This window comes from Oncorhynchus clarkii, chromosome 12, assembly GCF_045791955.1.
Source record: "Oncorhynchus clarkii lewisi isolate Uvic-CL-2024 chromosome 12, UVic_Ocla_1.0, whole genome shotgun sequence".
In the NCBI taxonomy this organism is placed as follows: domain Eukaryota; kingdom Metazoa; phylum Chordata; class Actinopteri; order Salmoniformes; family Salmonidae; genus Oncorhynchus; species Oncorhynchus clarkii.
Genome location: NC_092158.1, coordinates 55,724,952 through 55,741,567, shown reverse-complemented (window position 1 = coordinate 55,741,567; position 16,616 = coordinate 55,724,952). Strand labels below are relative to the sequence as shown.

Genomic DNA, 16,616 nt, shown 5'->3' with positions numbered 1-16,616 from the left:
TTCAGCCCTTTAACCCGGAGACTCAAAATCATACCTAGGCTATATAGTAGCACAACAAGGTCAAAAAGTGTAATGGATAGCGACAGGAAAACATTTGCAGAATTGAACAGGAAAAAATGTATCTTTCAATTGTCCACTGTATTCATTTTTTAAAATTATTTTATTAAAGACCTAAACCATGATTCACGAAATAATGAATCAATCTCTCTACAAAGGAGTCACATAGTCCATTTTAGCCCATTGACTTATCGCCAGCAAAGCCGAGGAATCGGGTAACAATTATGCTTCATTGTTATTTTGAGCTAATTATTGTTATTGTCACTTGTGTTTGTGCCTCAGCGCTTCTTTTAAAGTGAACATTTAAACTGGAACCGTTCATCTGTTTTGTTTCATAACATATGGGTTTCAAAAATTAGTCTCAACAATTGTCTAAATAAAATGGTGGTAAAGACGCAGTACATTTTCTGCTGAAGTCCTGAGACCAACATTGCAATCAAATGTTCTCATGACAAAAAATATCTTCAACACCGGGTCTTGATATTACTGCTACTAATCGCATTTTTGAATTCATCTCAAGACTGTTAACTTGATAGTGTATGGGCCTACCACATACAGTCTATAACGCGGTTACACAGCGCTTTTGCCTGCATTATAAGGACCTTCAGAAAGTCAGCGTTAGTTTGTCTAAAGGAAATATGTATTGTATGAGTTGGACGCAAGGACATATGTCTACATCATGATAAATGAAGTTTCTAAATTAAATTAAAACAGTTATATGTTGTTCTGCATTCCTATATTGGTGTGGGATATATTCAAGTGTGCAAAATGGTGTAAGCTAGTGTGTATGCATGCATAAAAATATGGACTCATGTCATGTTTGCAAACTCTTATAATTGTGTTAGTGTTAGGAGGCTAGGTTACATGTTTTAAGATTGGCGCTGGGGTTGACATCTAACGTGTAATACTTTTCACTAGCCGACATTAATAGTTTAATCGAGACAAAGATTCCGGTGTGCTCACACGCGTCTCAACTCCACTCTCCACTGTGGTCACAGTGAGAGCCTCTATGCGTAAAATAGCGCATGATACCCAGGGCACCAAAAGTCCGATAATTCTATATTGAACAAAGTAGAAAAAACTTATTGTAGTATTTTCCCATAATAAGAAACGTATCAAGACCCGCGTAGAAATGTCCCACTGGTAGCTACACAGTCAGACACGTTCTCAATACATATCGGAACGAATTTGAATTTTCTCGCTATACGCTTCACTTCATGTGACCAAATTTTCAGCATGGAGTCATCTTTAGCCAACTGTCTCCGAAAGCTCCTTTTGGGTACTCTCTTAGCTGTGAGAGTGCGACGGTAAGGTGCCGTGGAGGTAAGGGAAGGGGCGGCCTTTAATGAGACGATAGGAGCTGTGGTTGGGCGGATCTGACACTGGGCTCGTCTTTGTTTGGGGCGGCCCGCCTCTAACAGTCACTCCCTCTTCCCTCTGGGGTTGGTGTGCTTGTGTTTAGTTCTCAGAGATAGTCAAATAGGATTCCTTTGGGAAGGGACACAAATCACTCCCATTTTAACAAGAGGAACAACACGGGATCGGCAGCCACAAGGGTCCTCCTCTTCTTGATTTCCAATTTCTTATTCATTTCCATTTGACAGGGAATATCTCTGCAAAAGGAAAACAAAGAGAGAGAAAGGGAAGAAAAAAAACTTGTCAGGGGTTGATGCCATTTGATCTAGCACAATCTGAAAGCTCTAGTTGATCCCATTCTCTAGTTGATACCAGAGCACACAGAGCAAGTCTCTTTAAAACGGGGGGGATATCGTCAAAACCTCAAGTGAGATTCTGTTAATTTGCACTGTCTTGCGTTTCGCTCGTTTGTCTTCTTATCACTGTTTGAAGTGCTTTTCGTCTCTGACACACCTGGATTTCGATAAGTCGTCTTTGGACTCTTTTCGTCTTTTTCGCTTGGTTTGAAGTAAACAGACAGACTGTCACTGGCATCAACGCGGACCCAGTACTAGCTCGCGCCCACGTTGTTACCCTCTGTTACCTGTGATTAGAGAAAACACATTTTGGGACACTCAAACGGAGAGAGGGAGCGCGATTTTTTCATGTTTGGGATTCAGGAGAGCATCCAGAGGAGTGGGAGTAGTTTGAAAGAGGAACCCATCGGATCCGGTATGAACGCAGTTCGGACATGGATGCAGGGAGCCGGGGTGTTGGATGCGAACACCGCCGCTCAAAGGTAAGAAGCCGGAGACAGCATCTTCCTCCCGGTGCGAGGACTCTACCAGCGCACGGATAGTCCATGGTCCACACTGTTTTGGAAAGCTATATTTTCAAGGGACCTATTTTTTTGTCTCTACATTTGCAGTTTAGCTTACACGCTTTGTGATCGAAGAAATGTTGAAGTTTTCTTCCCCCGCAGAATCGATCCCCTCACCATGGACGTAGAATTGAGAGTTTAGCATAATGGATGACTTCTATACTCTACTGTTAATTGGACATAGTCTACAACAATCCGTAATGGCTTAGTTTAGTTACAGAACAGTTCAATTAAGAGACATCATATTTAGAATATAATAGGCTAACGATGATATTATGATAATAAAAACATGGTAAATAAATTGGCCATGCATAGAAACATGTGTATTGTTCTCGAGTAGGCTATCAATTAATTGCTAGAAGGTAAAAAGCCTAGGCATATCAACTACACATAAGATAAGGCCACTTCTATAGGCTACATTAATTTTTCCAAATTAGGCTATTTGTTTAAAATGAGCCCGGTAGAACAATATATAATAGAATATCAAAAGGTTCGCTTCGCAGATTATGAAAAGGACTTGTGTGTGTAAACGAGCAATACACACGTTTAATTCTAAGGCTAAGAAGTTTGACTCTTAAAGGGCAACTATTATTTCCATACGTTTAAGTCGGCTGATTCCCTAACATGACTACCCCTTGCATGTCTATCCACAGTGGAGTGGGTCTTGCCCGGGCTCACTTTGAGAAGCAACCGCCGTCAAATCTTCGGAAATCCAATTTCTTTCACTTCGTTTTGGCTCTATATGACAGACAAGGACAACCAGTGGAAATCGAAAGGACGTCTTTCCTCGGTTTTGTCGAGAAGGAAAAGGTGAGTGATATTTTAAATATTTTAGCAGCTTCTCGAACACACTGAATTGTCCCACATCCACATTTTGACAATATTATAGGCCTATAATTAGTCTACCACGTAGAATGTTTCAGATTATTCTAATTTAAAATTACAACCCCATTCAACCTAACCATAAACCTGTGTATTTATTTTGCGAAGCTTTATAAACCTTTCCAGTGTTAATATAATTGTAGGCTATAATAGGCAAATAGTAGCTGAATAAAATGGTATCCAAATAATAATAACATACCTAATAATACTAGCTACGATAATATTAATACTACTAATAATAATAATACTAATATATTTTGAGAATAATATTTGTATTTTGAAGTTGATAAGTTATAGCCTATAATTTCTGTTTTATCTAGAGGTTTACTTGTTTAAAATAATATAAAGTAGCCTATTTAATGAAATTAAACTCAATGTGTTTTTCTCCTTACAACATTTCAGTATTAAGTACTACTGCTTAATGTTTTTTTTTTTTGGGGGGGGGGGCATACATGGTGGATTTTGTATATTTCAGTAAATAATAATAAAGCTCAAATAAATAAAACCGCTTGTTCGACAAATTATCCATGTAATTTCCAATAAACCCACCATGTATTTCTCTAGTAGCACTAGGCCTACATTAAGTAATTACTTCAATATCTTTATTAGATTTTGCTCCCTTTCAGCCATGAAAACAGAGGCTAATTTCTATACACCGTTCGTTTCTATATACCGTTCAATTAAGTAATTGTTGAAGCATTAAAAATGTATGTGTAGAATAATTATGCTACATTTTGCCAATGCAACATTTTACCGAGTCATATTCAATGTACTAGCCTATTTCTGATATCGCAGTCTAATTTCAACAGAAGCGCACCAATGTCCATCTTATCGGATCTGAATCAAGTGAGTTCAATCACTTTAAATCTGTTCATTTACAGGAATCCACTGGAGAAAAGACCAACAATGGTATACACTACAGACTGCAACTTCTCTACAGTAATGGTAAGTGTAAAACATTGCTCAACACTCCCATAGGCAATGTAATGCTTATGTTCTGAGTCGCAGGAAGCGGACACATAGGCTACCACAAACACGATTTGCATGGAATTCTACAGAAACAACAACACCAGGTGCAATTTAGTGTCGCCTTTCCACTGAGGTCATATTTGCGTTTATTTGAGATCACGTCATGCATTTTATCAGGCTAATCAAAAGTTTAATTTTGTATCTATATTTTTTAATCATTACTATATTGACTGCTCCTGAAGAAATAGGTATCCTATACTGTCAGTTACAGAAAGTAAACATTTGCTATACTAATACTAGCCCGGTGAAGGAGTAGCCTAATTAAACTCTATGCCTTTCTGAATTTCATGTCCTGAATTGTCTTTTCTTAACAGTTATCATAGTTAAATATTTCCGGATATAAGCAGTCTTGCGCTTGTTATTTCTTATACCTGCGAGCATGTATTGTAGGCCATAGAATACGTTGTCCATAATGGCCCTGCTTGGTTAGTTTATATTTTGGCCCCCCGTTAGCAGCTATTCGTCTCACTGTAAAAACACGGACCGTTTTTAGGTTCCCGTCTAGCCATTGTGTTTCTATGTATGCAATGTGTTATTGGTGTTATGTGCTATGCTTGTTTACTTGATCAGTTTGAAATGGTCGCGTTCTCATCGTTGCCTTCACATTGCGAGGTTTAACAGTTTGTCGAGCAAAACCTTGAATCTTTTAGATTCATTGATGAATAGGCTATAACCCATTGCACAATATATAATATATTGTGACATTATTTATGCTTATTCAGTTGTCTCTTGGCTTGGAAATAGGCTATATGCATATTTGAGTAATTTTTGTATTTTTATTTGCCAAATGTTTTTTGTTTGGGAACAACTATTGCATAATCCATCAAAACAATTGTGCCAATACAATTTTGCTAATATTGTATAAAGACAATAACTATATTCACTAACATTGATAATTGCCATGGGAAACACATTTTATTTGCCACTATTGAAACTAAATTGTGACTAAAATATATTTGCGAAAAGTTTGAAGACTGAAGTTCTGTCATTTATTTTGTTTTGATCCACCTTTGGGGACAAAAGTTAATTGCTTAGATTAAGAACACAGATTGTAAGTACCAAACATTACACAATAAATGTAGTTAGCATAAAGAGTAACCGTAACATTTTCAATAAGGTCAAGTTTTTTTTATGTTGCTTCAATGCATAATTTGCCACTTACAATAGTCATTGTCAGCATCTCTGTAGTGTTTGTGTGTGTCTCAGGCCAAGGTACCTAATTCTATTAAAACCATTTCCACTCATGTCTTTTGTCCTCTCCCCCTCTCCCTCTGTCAGGTATCAGGACAGAGCAGGACTTTTATGTGCGACTCATCGACTCCATGACTAAACAGGTACGGTTCCAATTCCTTATCCCTCTGCCTAAAAATGAAGACGTAATACAGAACAATAAAACAAGCGTTTAGGAAGTGAAAGGAAGGTAAACAGTGCGTTTCTCTACGCGGACCTGGTGCAGGAGGCAGAAGGCAGCAGCCCATGGAAGACTGTGTGTACCCGCAGCCCTCGGGCCTGTGTCACATTTGGACAGGTCCCCACTCACTTGGTAACACTGACAGCCCAGAGTGTCTCCTTGTATTACGCCCCTGACAATGAGGCGGGGACCCATTGAAGTATCTTTTCTGAGCCGCTCTGCTCTCACTGTAATACTCACTCTGATGATTTGGTTGGGGATGGGGGGGGGGGGGGGGGGGGGGGGGGGTTACCTGGGTTATTACCTGGGTTATTATTCAGATGTTTAGTTTATAACAACGTAGAGTCATTTAATTGACATCCAAGTGCAGGAGTTTATTATTTGGAAAGGGGAACTATTATTTTGAATGACATTTTTTTTGGTACGTTTTTTGTATCCTGACACCCCCAAGGAAGTTACAATTTCATACACTGAATCACCATAATGTTCAGAGATATTATCTACAGGTAGACCTTCAGCCAGAAGGGTTTGTACCGTTTCTGTTTTCTCTCCTGGATTGTACCCTTACGGATAGTGACATGTTTGGTGATTGGCTAGTGTGACATGTTTGGTGATTGGCTAGTGTGACATGTTTGGTGATTGGCTAGTGTGCTCGTTAGCAGGCTCAGGGTAATGGCGGGCCGCTGAGAGGAGAAACAGACCCATGTTACACTCTTTTAATGCTCACTAACGTGCCAGTGCCCAATTGCCACACACTGCTTGAATCAACGTTGTTTCCACGTCATTTCAATGAAATGACATTGAACCAATGTGGAATAGACGTTGAATTGACGTCTGTGCCCAGTGGGTGGGCTCTGATGGTGTCACACTCTGCATGGGCGCCATGGTAATTATCAAATGGCATTCAACCCCAGTAGTACTCTGACAGTGTCAGTCTGACAGTTTTGTTGTTTCTTAATAAACTGTTTGACCTGCTCTCGTGGGGGGGGGGGGGGGGGGGCTGAAGGTTGGTTGGTTGAGAGGACTAACACATTTTGTGGACACACTTTTGTTTACCTCTGTCGAGGAGACGAATGGAGAGTTTGAGGAATAGACTCACATAAATAGGTTGAGCTGCTGCTGATGGAAGACCAAAACTATTTGATGTAGGAATCTGATTATTTTGTTCTCGTATTATCAGCGTAGCAGCTTCTCTAATTTCTATGTCATATCTCTGTGTTAGTCAGGGATTGTTAGATGTATGACTAGTGTGGTGAGGCCCATTTCATGGCGCACATGTGTCTTTTGATGCCTCGAGATGAGTCAGATGACTTAAGGATCAGGTTTGTTTTAGCTCTGGGGCGTCTCTCGAGTTTTCTGTCAGGAATGTGAGCAGAGCCCGAGCACAGGTCTCAGAGCCGTCGCTAGGGCCTCACAGCTACTGTAGTCGCTACCAGAGGTGGAGCCGATATACTGTAGTACGGAGGCTGGATAATAAGCAGGGTTAGACGCTGGGGGGTTTTTCTGACCAGGAAAAACTCTGTGCTGTAGTTGTAGCCTATATCAGGGCCAGGAGTTTTTCCTGGCTGTGTCATCTGCTCAGGAATAAACGTGTAGCTCAAATAATAAGGTTTAACAGAGAGACTGCTGTAGCCAGTGTGATGATGACACGGGGGCGGTGGGAAAGGAACACTAACTAACAGGTGGTCCAGCCAAAACATTGTTGCGTTTGGGTAGGATAAGGGATAAGGTCACCATGATCAGCTCCATAGCCCCATGCACTTTCTCTTCAGTGAGTCTGTCTGTCTGTCTGTCTGTCTGTCTGTCTGTCTGTCTGTCTGTCTGTCTGTCTGCCTGCCTGTCTGCCTGTCTGCCTGTCTGTCTGCCTGTCTGTCTGTCTGTCTGTCTGTCTGTCTGTCTGTCTGTCTGTCTGTCACAGCTGTGAATCCCAGTGTCTGATCACAGTGCTGCCTGCATGCCGCTGTTCTAGCCCCCATGGAAATAAAGGGTAATCACACTAATCCTATAAACCTAACCACAGTGTTTAAGAGTCGCTGTGCTGTTGTTACTGTGACCACCACTGCTGCACTGCGCTGCGGCTCTGATGTAACAACCGCTAATGTGTCACTGTGGCTTTATGTCCTACTAGAGACAATCTAACAGAGAAAATGGAGAAGTATTTTAAGGTTTGTGAACAACTGTATTGACAACTACCATGCATATTGAAATCACATTTAGTTAGTACATTCATTTTCATCTCAACCCCCCCAAATTGCTGTTATTAACATAGCATGTTAACATGTTTTAAACAACTATAAAAATCAGCACTACTATCACACATAATTAACAGAGAAAATATGTGAGGTAGGGTAAAAGGGTGAGAAGGAGGTAGAGGGAGAGAGAGGGAGATACTGTAGATAGATAGAGGGAGAGGTAGAAGCCCCGGGGTGTCAGTCAGACAGCTGTATCTGTGATCACCGCCTCCACCTCTGACAGATCTGATTAAGACAGCGCCCAGGCAGGAGGGCCTCTCCTTCTCTCCCCCCAACTCCATCTCTCACTCCCTCCTCTCTCTCTCTCTCACTCTCCTTCTCTCTCTCTCTCTCTCTCTCTCTCTCTCTCTCTCTCTCTCTCCCTTATCCTGAGTTTTGGCGCCAGAACAGCTGAGCCGGGGGTGGGGTGGAGGAGTTGCTAGTTTGAGATGGGAACAAAGAAGGAGACAGGCAGGCTGATCGTGGCACCTCTTTAAAAGTATCTGTGGCAGCGGCCCGGGAAGAAAGGCTGCCATGCTCCTGGTGGCACGCTAACAGATGACGCTAACAGAGTGGGAAGTGTGTTTCCACATATTTATAGCAACTTGTTTACACGCCTTCGATTTCAGCCGTCACATCAAAGCCAATGAGGAAAACAGCAAATGAAAAATGAAAAGTGTACGGCGCGAGATGAAATATGTATTAAAAGGCACATGAACGCTACATGCCTTTTTAATGCACCCAGTACATCACTTTGTTCTTAGCACAGGGTGCGTCTGAATGTCATGTGTGTTACAAAGATGGTGGCGGTGGAGGGAGCATATTTTGTTTCTATGGACTGTTGACTTCAAAGATAGAAAGACACGGTTGAACCACACCTACAGTAAAAATGTCATGGGTAGGCCTACTTCATTTGTGAAAATCCAATGACACAAACGGCAGTTGTTCTCCTTTTTTTGCAGCCAGATTTAGTCCTTATTAGAATTGTGGATGTATATCAGAAGCTGTGTAAAATATTTAGACACCGAACACTTTAATGATACTAACAATAAACCAGACCAAAAGGGCTATTCATCTCTTCTATGAGACATTTCCTGCTGTTGGGAGGCTGTCCGATAGCTTTGGATATTCAGCCTAGTTCAGGATTAGATTGTGGTAGTAGTGACAAGCGCGGGGGGGGGGGGGGGGGGGGGGGGGGGGGGACCAGAGGCACAGGTCTGAAGGTCGGGATTGTAATGGGGCTGGTCAACCTGGACACCGTCTCTCACTGAGCAACTCCTGTTTTTAAAACCTGACTGAAAGATGAGCCGAAAAATACCTCTGAGTTATTTATATTTCCTGCTAATGAGTTTGCATCCTCTCCACCGCCGCTGCTGCTCTGTGTACTTCCTGTTTTTTGCAGCCATGTTTTTCAGCACTAATCATTTTGCGTTTAGACATATTTACTGAACACGGTGAAAAACAAAACTCGCAGAGGGAGAGGGTTTCATGCAAATGTTCTGGTTTTGACCAGCTCTTGGTTTCACCCCTGACAAAGGACTTGGGATCTTCAATCTTCATTTTTTTTTTTTGCAGAAGAACATAGACATTATTTCATCACCATACATTTCAACGACTTCATCTGTCATGATATAGGTAATGTTATTCTACTAGAGGACAGGACATTGCACAAGGCCTAGTTGTGCTCAGTAAAGATAGATATAACCTGGAAGTTGGGAGCAGTGGACTCCGAGCCTGGAGACATTGATGCATGCAGTGCTGTTTTAGAAGACCTTGGCCCTTATTCTCTCAAAGTGAAACCAAAGGAACAAGTCACTTTCATAGTCATCCTGACTGCCGAGTAGCTGTGTGGAAGCGGTCTCGTTTTTCAGTCGCGGTTACGAGGGAACGGATCATTTTAACACCATATCTAAAATGAGCTCAAGATCACAAATATGGATTTGGTTGACTCCTTAAAACAATCCCAACATGTTTTGTTGCCTGCACGCAAGGCTGCTGATGGGAGTGTCGTGTGTCTGCCGTGCCGATTCCATGCTGCGACTGTTTTGCCATAAACGAGAGTTTTGCCGGTGCTGGGACATGTTGTTGGGTAATGGGAAGGTGAAAAAAAAAAGCTGAGCCATTTTGGAAGGGGTGGAGGCTGGGCCAGATGGTGTGCCACTCTCCAGTCTGGCATCCCAACTGCTCGCCCACACCCACACCTCCCCTCCCAACCCCGTTCCCCTGTCTCCTTCTAACCGCCCCGACGCCACCGTCACCGCCGTGCGCATGGAGCTTTACGCGCTAGAGTAGGTAGAATGAGAACCGTTACACACCTACAAGACAGACAGTCACAGAAATACGTGAGCAGCTACCATCCTCTTCACTGTCAACTACAGAGAGCAGGGGAAGCAAAGCCAGTAGAGAGACACCCAGCCGGCGCTTTCAGTATCTGTTCCGTGCTCTGCGCGATGAGTCATGAATATCTAAGCCCTGAGAGAATGAGAGAAGAGAAGGGTGGGGAGGCAACAATGTTCAGGAAAATAACACAACATTCCCGATTCCCACTGCACTCATAAAGCACCAAGAATCTCCAGCAAACTTTCCATAAAAACATTGCCAGGATTCTGTGTAGCATGTTCAAAATGACGTCTTATGCATCCATGTGTATTTGGTTTTAAAGGGTCACAGTGTGAGCACAAAGGTTTTGTGTGTGCGTTCTGTGCTTGGGGTGAGAGGTGAGAGGTCGTAGGCCCTTCCCTGGGTATAGTACATGCAGCAGGCCTCTTGCAGTGACAGTGACTGGGTCAACCTGTGCTTCTCAGCAGGGCTCATAGCCCCTCAACAGTCAACAGCCACTCTCACTGTTACCCTCCTATGAAATATGCTCTCCTCTCGGCTCAATTCACGTAATGTCCCGCTCTGTAGTTCTGTGGGTAGCTAGGGCCCTGGACAGCCTCTTCCCTCCCTCCCTCCCTCCCTCCCTCCCTCCCTCCCTCCCTCCCTCCCTCCCTCCCTCCCGGACAGAAATATTGGACATGTCCTGCAGATTTCCCACGACACACGCTGCTATTCATTAAACATCCCCTGGCCAGAGGCAGTAAATACTACATTAAGCTCTTAGGGCCGCACTGTGTGTTTGTGTGTTTCTCAAGTGGAATCTGCTCTTTTAAATTCCATGCCAAACGGGAGGGAGGAAGAGGGTGTTGGTAGTGGTGGTGTGGAGGGGGGCTAAGGGTGTGATGGCTTTTGGGTGGTGAAAGGAGATTATGCATTCTAACAATAAAATTGTAGTCCTTTAAGTTTGTGGACTGTATGAAGCATATGGGTAGTACCATATATATTTTTTTACCTTTTATTTATCCAGGCAAGTCAGTGAAGAACAAATTCTTATTTACAATGACGGCCTAGGAGCAGTGGGATGACTGGAACGACAGCTTTTTACCTTGTCAGCTCAGGGACTGCAGCCCCATAGATTGAAGTAACTGTCCGATGTTTCTAGATATCTATGAAAGAGGACCCAAAGTCATTCTCCCCAAAAAATTGTTCTGAGGTATATGTTAGAAAGTAGCTTTTTTTGTATTGGACTGGTGTGGGCGTAACCCAACAATAGAATGGTGTGGGCGTAACCCAACAATAGAATGGTGTGGGCGTAACCCAACAATAGAATGGTGTGGGCGTAACCCAACAATAGAATGGTGTGGGCGTAACCCAACAATAGAATGGTGTGGGCGTAACCCAACAATAGAATGGTGTGGGCGTAACCCAACAATAGAATGGTGTGGGCGTAACCCAACAATAGAATGGTGTGGGCGTAACCCAACAATAGAATGGTGTGGGCGTAACCCAACAATAGAATGGTGTGGGCGTAACCCAACAATAGAATGGTGTGGGCGTAACCCAACAATAGAATGGTGTGGGCGTAACCCAACAATAGAATGGTGTGGGCGTAACCCAACAATAGAATGGTGTGGGCGTAACCCAACAATAGAATGGTGTGGGCGTAACCCAACAATAGAATGGTGTGGGCGTAACCCAACAATAGAATGGTGTGGGCGTAACCCAACAATAGAATGGTGTGGGCGTAACCCAACAATAGAATGGTGTGGGCGTAACCCAACAATAGAATGGTGTGGGCGTAACCCAACAATAGAATGGTGTGGGCGTAACCCAACAATAGAATGGTGTGGGCGTAACCCAACAATAGAATGGTGTGGGCGTAACCCAACAATAGAATGGTGTGGGCGTAACCCAACAATAGAATGGTGTGGGCGTAACCCAACAATAGAATGGTGTGGGCGTAACCCAACAATAGAATGGTGTGGGCGTAACCCAACAATAGAATGGTGTGGGCGTAACCCAACAATAGAATGGTGTGGGCGTAACCCAACAATAGAATGGTGTGGGCGTAACCCAACAATAGAATGGTGTGGGCGTAACCCAACAATAGAATGGTGTGGGCGTAACCCAACAATAGAATGGTGTGGGCGTAACCCAACAATAGAATGGTGTGGGCGTAACCCAACAATAGAATGGTGTGGGCGTAACCCAACAATAGAATGGTGTGGGCATAACCCAACAATAGAATGGTGTGGGCGTAACCCAACAATAGAATGGTGTGGGCGTAACCCAACAATAGAATGGTGTGGGCGTAACCCAACAATAGAATGGTGTGGGCGTAACCCAACAATAGAATGGTGTGGGCGTAACCCAACAATAGAATGGTGTGGGCGTAACCCAACAATAGAATGGTGTGGGCGTAACCCAACAATAGAATGGTGTGGGCGTAACCCAACAATAGAATGGTGTGGGCATAACCCAACAATAGAATGGTGTGGGCGTAACCCAACAATAGAATGGTGTGGGCCGAACCCAACAATAGAATGGTGTGGGCGTAACCCAACAATAGAATGGTGTGGGCGTAACCCAACAATAGAATGGTGTGGGCGTAACCCAACAATAGAATGGTGTGGGCGTAACCCAACAATAGAATGGTGTGGGCGTAACCCAACATTAGAATGGTGTGGGCGTAACCCAACAATAGAATGGTGTGGGCGTAACCCAACAATAGAATGGTGTGGGCGTAACCCAACAATAGAATGGTGTGGGCGTAACCCAACAATAGAATGGTGTGGGCGTAACCCAACAATAGAATGGTGTGGGCGTATACCGGTCATTAAAAATATTAATGCGACTAGCCCGCTGATTTTAACCAGCTCAGGAAATAGCAAGGGGGGGGGCTTAAAAAATAATAATGTAGTATAGGGTGAGTCAACAACATTATTTGGGTACGAGTTAACAGAATAGTGAGATTTTTAACGGACAGTTACTTTAAGGATAATGTCCTTCAGTGTGCTGTGTTGAATCCAAATCTAAAGGCCACATTTGTGTCCTATGGACCCTGGCCTAAAACAGTCCCCTATATAGGGAATAGGGCGCATTTTGGGACACAACCCATGTTAAAGAGCGACAGGAAGTAATATTTCCATCAGCAAGCTGTAAAATGCCCCGGCCTGGCCTTTCCAGAGAATATTTACTTGGTTATTACAAAATGTGGTGATATGTTGTCACACAAGGAAACACCAGAATCAGTCAACATGCTGATGTGTCGTGTTTGGACCAGAAACAGAACAGAACAGATAAAAGTTCCATGAGTTAAGTCCCCCATACTGTCTGTTTATCTGGCTGGCTTCCCGTCATTTCCTTTTCTTAGCATGCAGAAAGTGACATTGGAAAAATGCTCCATTCCAATATGTCCGTTAATGTTTCCATAGAGACTGCTGTGCAGTGTGTGGAGAGAGACGTGACCAGATGTGAGCCAGGCCACAGTAGGAACTCTCTCTCTCTCCAGGGCAGATATAGTTGACCTGCTCCACTAACATGCCTCTGTGAGGACCATAATCTAACCTCGCTACAAAAACAAATCTTCAACCTGTTTCTAATATAATATTTTTGATCATTTTCCCCCTCGCAGGCCATTATTTATGAAGGTCAAGACAAGAACCCAGAGATGTGCCGAGTGTTACTGACACACGAGATCATGTGCAGGTAAGAAGAGCAAGCTCTGGAACTCTGCTTCTCCCCCAGTCTGATGCTACACTGCGCTACGCTAGGCTACACTACGCCACACTACACTACACTGCACTGCACTACTCAACCATATACGTACAGTATGTTACAGTGATGGCAAGGCCTCACCATGCGTTGTCTATGGCAGTTCTCGTAGAGGCTCAACCTTACTGTAGCTAAGCAGGTCACCCCTATACCTCCCAGCAGAAGAAGGGGAACGAAGAAACAGGGAAAGTAGAGGAAGATGAGTTTTGCGATCAAATGTTGTACCTTTAATTAAAATCAAAAGATGAATTTGCTTGGAACTGGGCTGTGAGGATAGACTCCTTCCTATTTTTAGAGGCATTTGAACAGTTCTCTCTCCCCCTAAAAATACCTCTCTGATGCCTGCTTAATTAGGACATGCAGAAACTCATTACTCAATTTGAATTCTCCTGTTGTTCAGCTGCTAACAAATGGGCCTTCCCTTGCATTGTGACTATGAAATATATGCAAGGACTTATGTACTTATACGCACACATAGTCACACACACACACACACACACACACACACACACACACAAAGATGCATACTCCTCTTTCGTACTCGTATTTAGAACATGAATTAAGTTATTTTCGGACCTTTCTTCAGAACCACTTTAACTGTAACTCACTCTTTGATTTGAGATAAAGTCGTGATTAACAGTAGCATTAGAAATGGACAATTATCACACAATGATCTTTTTAGCACAGGGTTTATAGCCTAAATTTGACCCATCATTCCCATGCAGCCACCACAGTTGTACAGTATAGCCATTTCCCATCTACGGCCCTCAAGTTCAACTCTGGACCTCGAAGCCAGTTCCACTTTTTTTATTTTATTTTTTTATTTTTTTACATTCTTCCCCTCTAATCAGGGACTGATTTAGACCTGAGACACCAGGTGGGTGCAATTAATTATTAGGTAGAACAGAAAACCAGCAGGCTCCAGACCTCGTAGGGGAAGAGTTGAATAGCCCTGCTAAGCAGTGTTTGGTTAAGGCATTGTATAAGGGTCTGAGAGAGTGCGAGACATCAGTTGAGAGGCCCAGTGTGAGGAACCTAACCATGGAACCAGTGACTTTTGGGGTGCCAGTCCCACCCGCCCTGCACCCCTTCCCAGTCCCCAGTCCCACCCGCCCTGCACCAGTCCCCAGTCCCACCTGCCCTGCACCCCTCCCCAGTCCCCAGTCCCCAGTCCCACCCGCCCTGCACCCCTCCCCAGTCCCCAGTCCCCAGTCCCCAGTCTCGGGGATGGAGACGTGCTGATTCTGCACTGGGGGTTCAAACACAGTCTCAATTATAAGCAGAAAATGAGTCTGCTCACCATTAATCAGTACTGCTAATTGCCGTGCACCACCATTAGCCATATGGTGCCAAGCCAGCTTGCAACCGTGGGACATAAGTGCTTAGTCCTTTCATTTTACAAACTCAAATAACGGGCTACAATGAGCTTTCCAACGCTTCCACAAAGGAGGAACACATTTAAGGTCATATTACATTTTACGTGGACCAACAAAAAAGTAATTTCCAAATGATGAGATCCACTAATTAAACAAATTGGGATTTAATGTTTTGGTTTTAGGCAAGAGCCGGTGAACTGAAATAATTTGTCATGGTTTTGGAGTAAATTAAAAATAAACAAGGGTTAGAGGGTCTGGTATGGTAGCATTGTCCTCACAGGAACAGACATCACTACATCCTGTTAATTACACGAGGCGATTTAGATTTCATTTCTTCAAAAGCTGCGGCAGGAAGGAAGCGTTGAGATTAAAGATGTGATTTCCTTTGGATGTCCTGCGGGAACGAATGGAAGTTAACAGGAAAAGAAAATATCCCCTCAACAAAGCTGGTGGAGGCATGTACTAATTAGCATAATTTTGGTTGGAGGAAGGGGTGGTGGTTGACAGTGAGTGTGTATATGCGGGGAGGGTAATAGAAAAGAATCCTGTCTCCCATGGGTGCTGCCTGATGATTGGATTGCAGGGAAGCCACGAATCAGTGCTCTAGTCTCCCCCCCCCCCCAAGCCTCGCTCTATTCTGATCCAATGTGACCCACTTCAGAGAGTCGCACAGAAATGAGAGCAAGGGGGAGGCAGATGAGAGAGGCCAAAGAAAGAAAGAACGAGATGTTTCAAAGACCTGGGACGTCCTCCTGAAATCATTTGGTTGACTCTCATTTGTTCTCACTACACCAGCAATGCATTTTCACATATAGCTGTACCCGCAGCTTTTACAGTCACAATGTACTCCTGCTCTCTGCAGAGACTGTTCTGCACACAGTTGGCCTGTCTTTCTGTTGTGCACTGCACTCTCCACATGTGATTCAGTCAGATGCGCTGCTTTTACACTCCTGCATTACAATATCTCTGAGGCATGAGAGCCACAATATGAATCATTAATGGAGCTGATCGATCAGTCCTGCCAAATGGATGAGGCAGAAGGCTGAGAGAGAAGAGGGAGGGAGGAAGGAATAGAGAGGGGGATGAAGTAACAGAGAGAGGAGGGATGGATGGGGGGGGGGGGTGTAGGTTGACTCAGTGCAGAGAGCAGCCCCGTAGGAGGGAGACAATGCCTTGGGTTTTATGTGACAGGCCTGTCCCCAGCCCCATTCTACACCCCACTGCCATCTGTGCACTGGAAACATGAGCTGGGGGTCTCTCCA

The 16,616-nt window shown here is 43.7% G+C and overlaps 1 protein-coding gene across 17 annotated transcripts in view; it reads left to right on the top strand.

The window, feature by feature from the left end:
• Positions 1-1,334: 1,334 nt before the first annotated feature.
• The window catches only part of LOC139420827 (transcription factor COE1-A), a 147,636-nt gene continuing 132,354 nt past the window's right edge, over positions 1,335-16,616 (top strand). For 3 of the 17 annotated variants that reach the window (XM_071171158.1, XM_071171157.1, XM_071171159.1), the window contains exons 1-5: positions 1,526-2,251; positions 2,986-3,142; positions 4,096-4,159; positions 5,522-5,577; positions 13,839-13,912. In XM_071171158.1, the coding sequence (XP_071027259.1) occupies positions 2,118-2,251; positions 2,986-3,142; positions 4,096-4,159; positions 5,522-5,577; positions 13,839-13,912 (485 nt within the window). In that variant the 5' untranslated portion in view covers positions 1,526-2,117. Of the gene's footprint in view, positions 2,252-2,985; positions 3,143-4,095; positions 4,160-5,521; positions 5,578-13,838; positions 13,913-16,616 lie in introns of all 17 variants that reach the window. The other 14 variants (XM_071171160.1, XM_071171166.1, XM_071171152.1 and 11 more) reach the window with 13 other exon arrangements.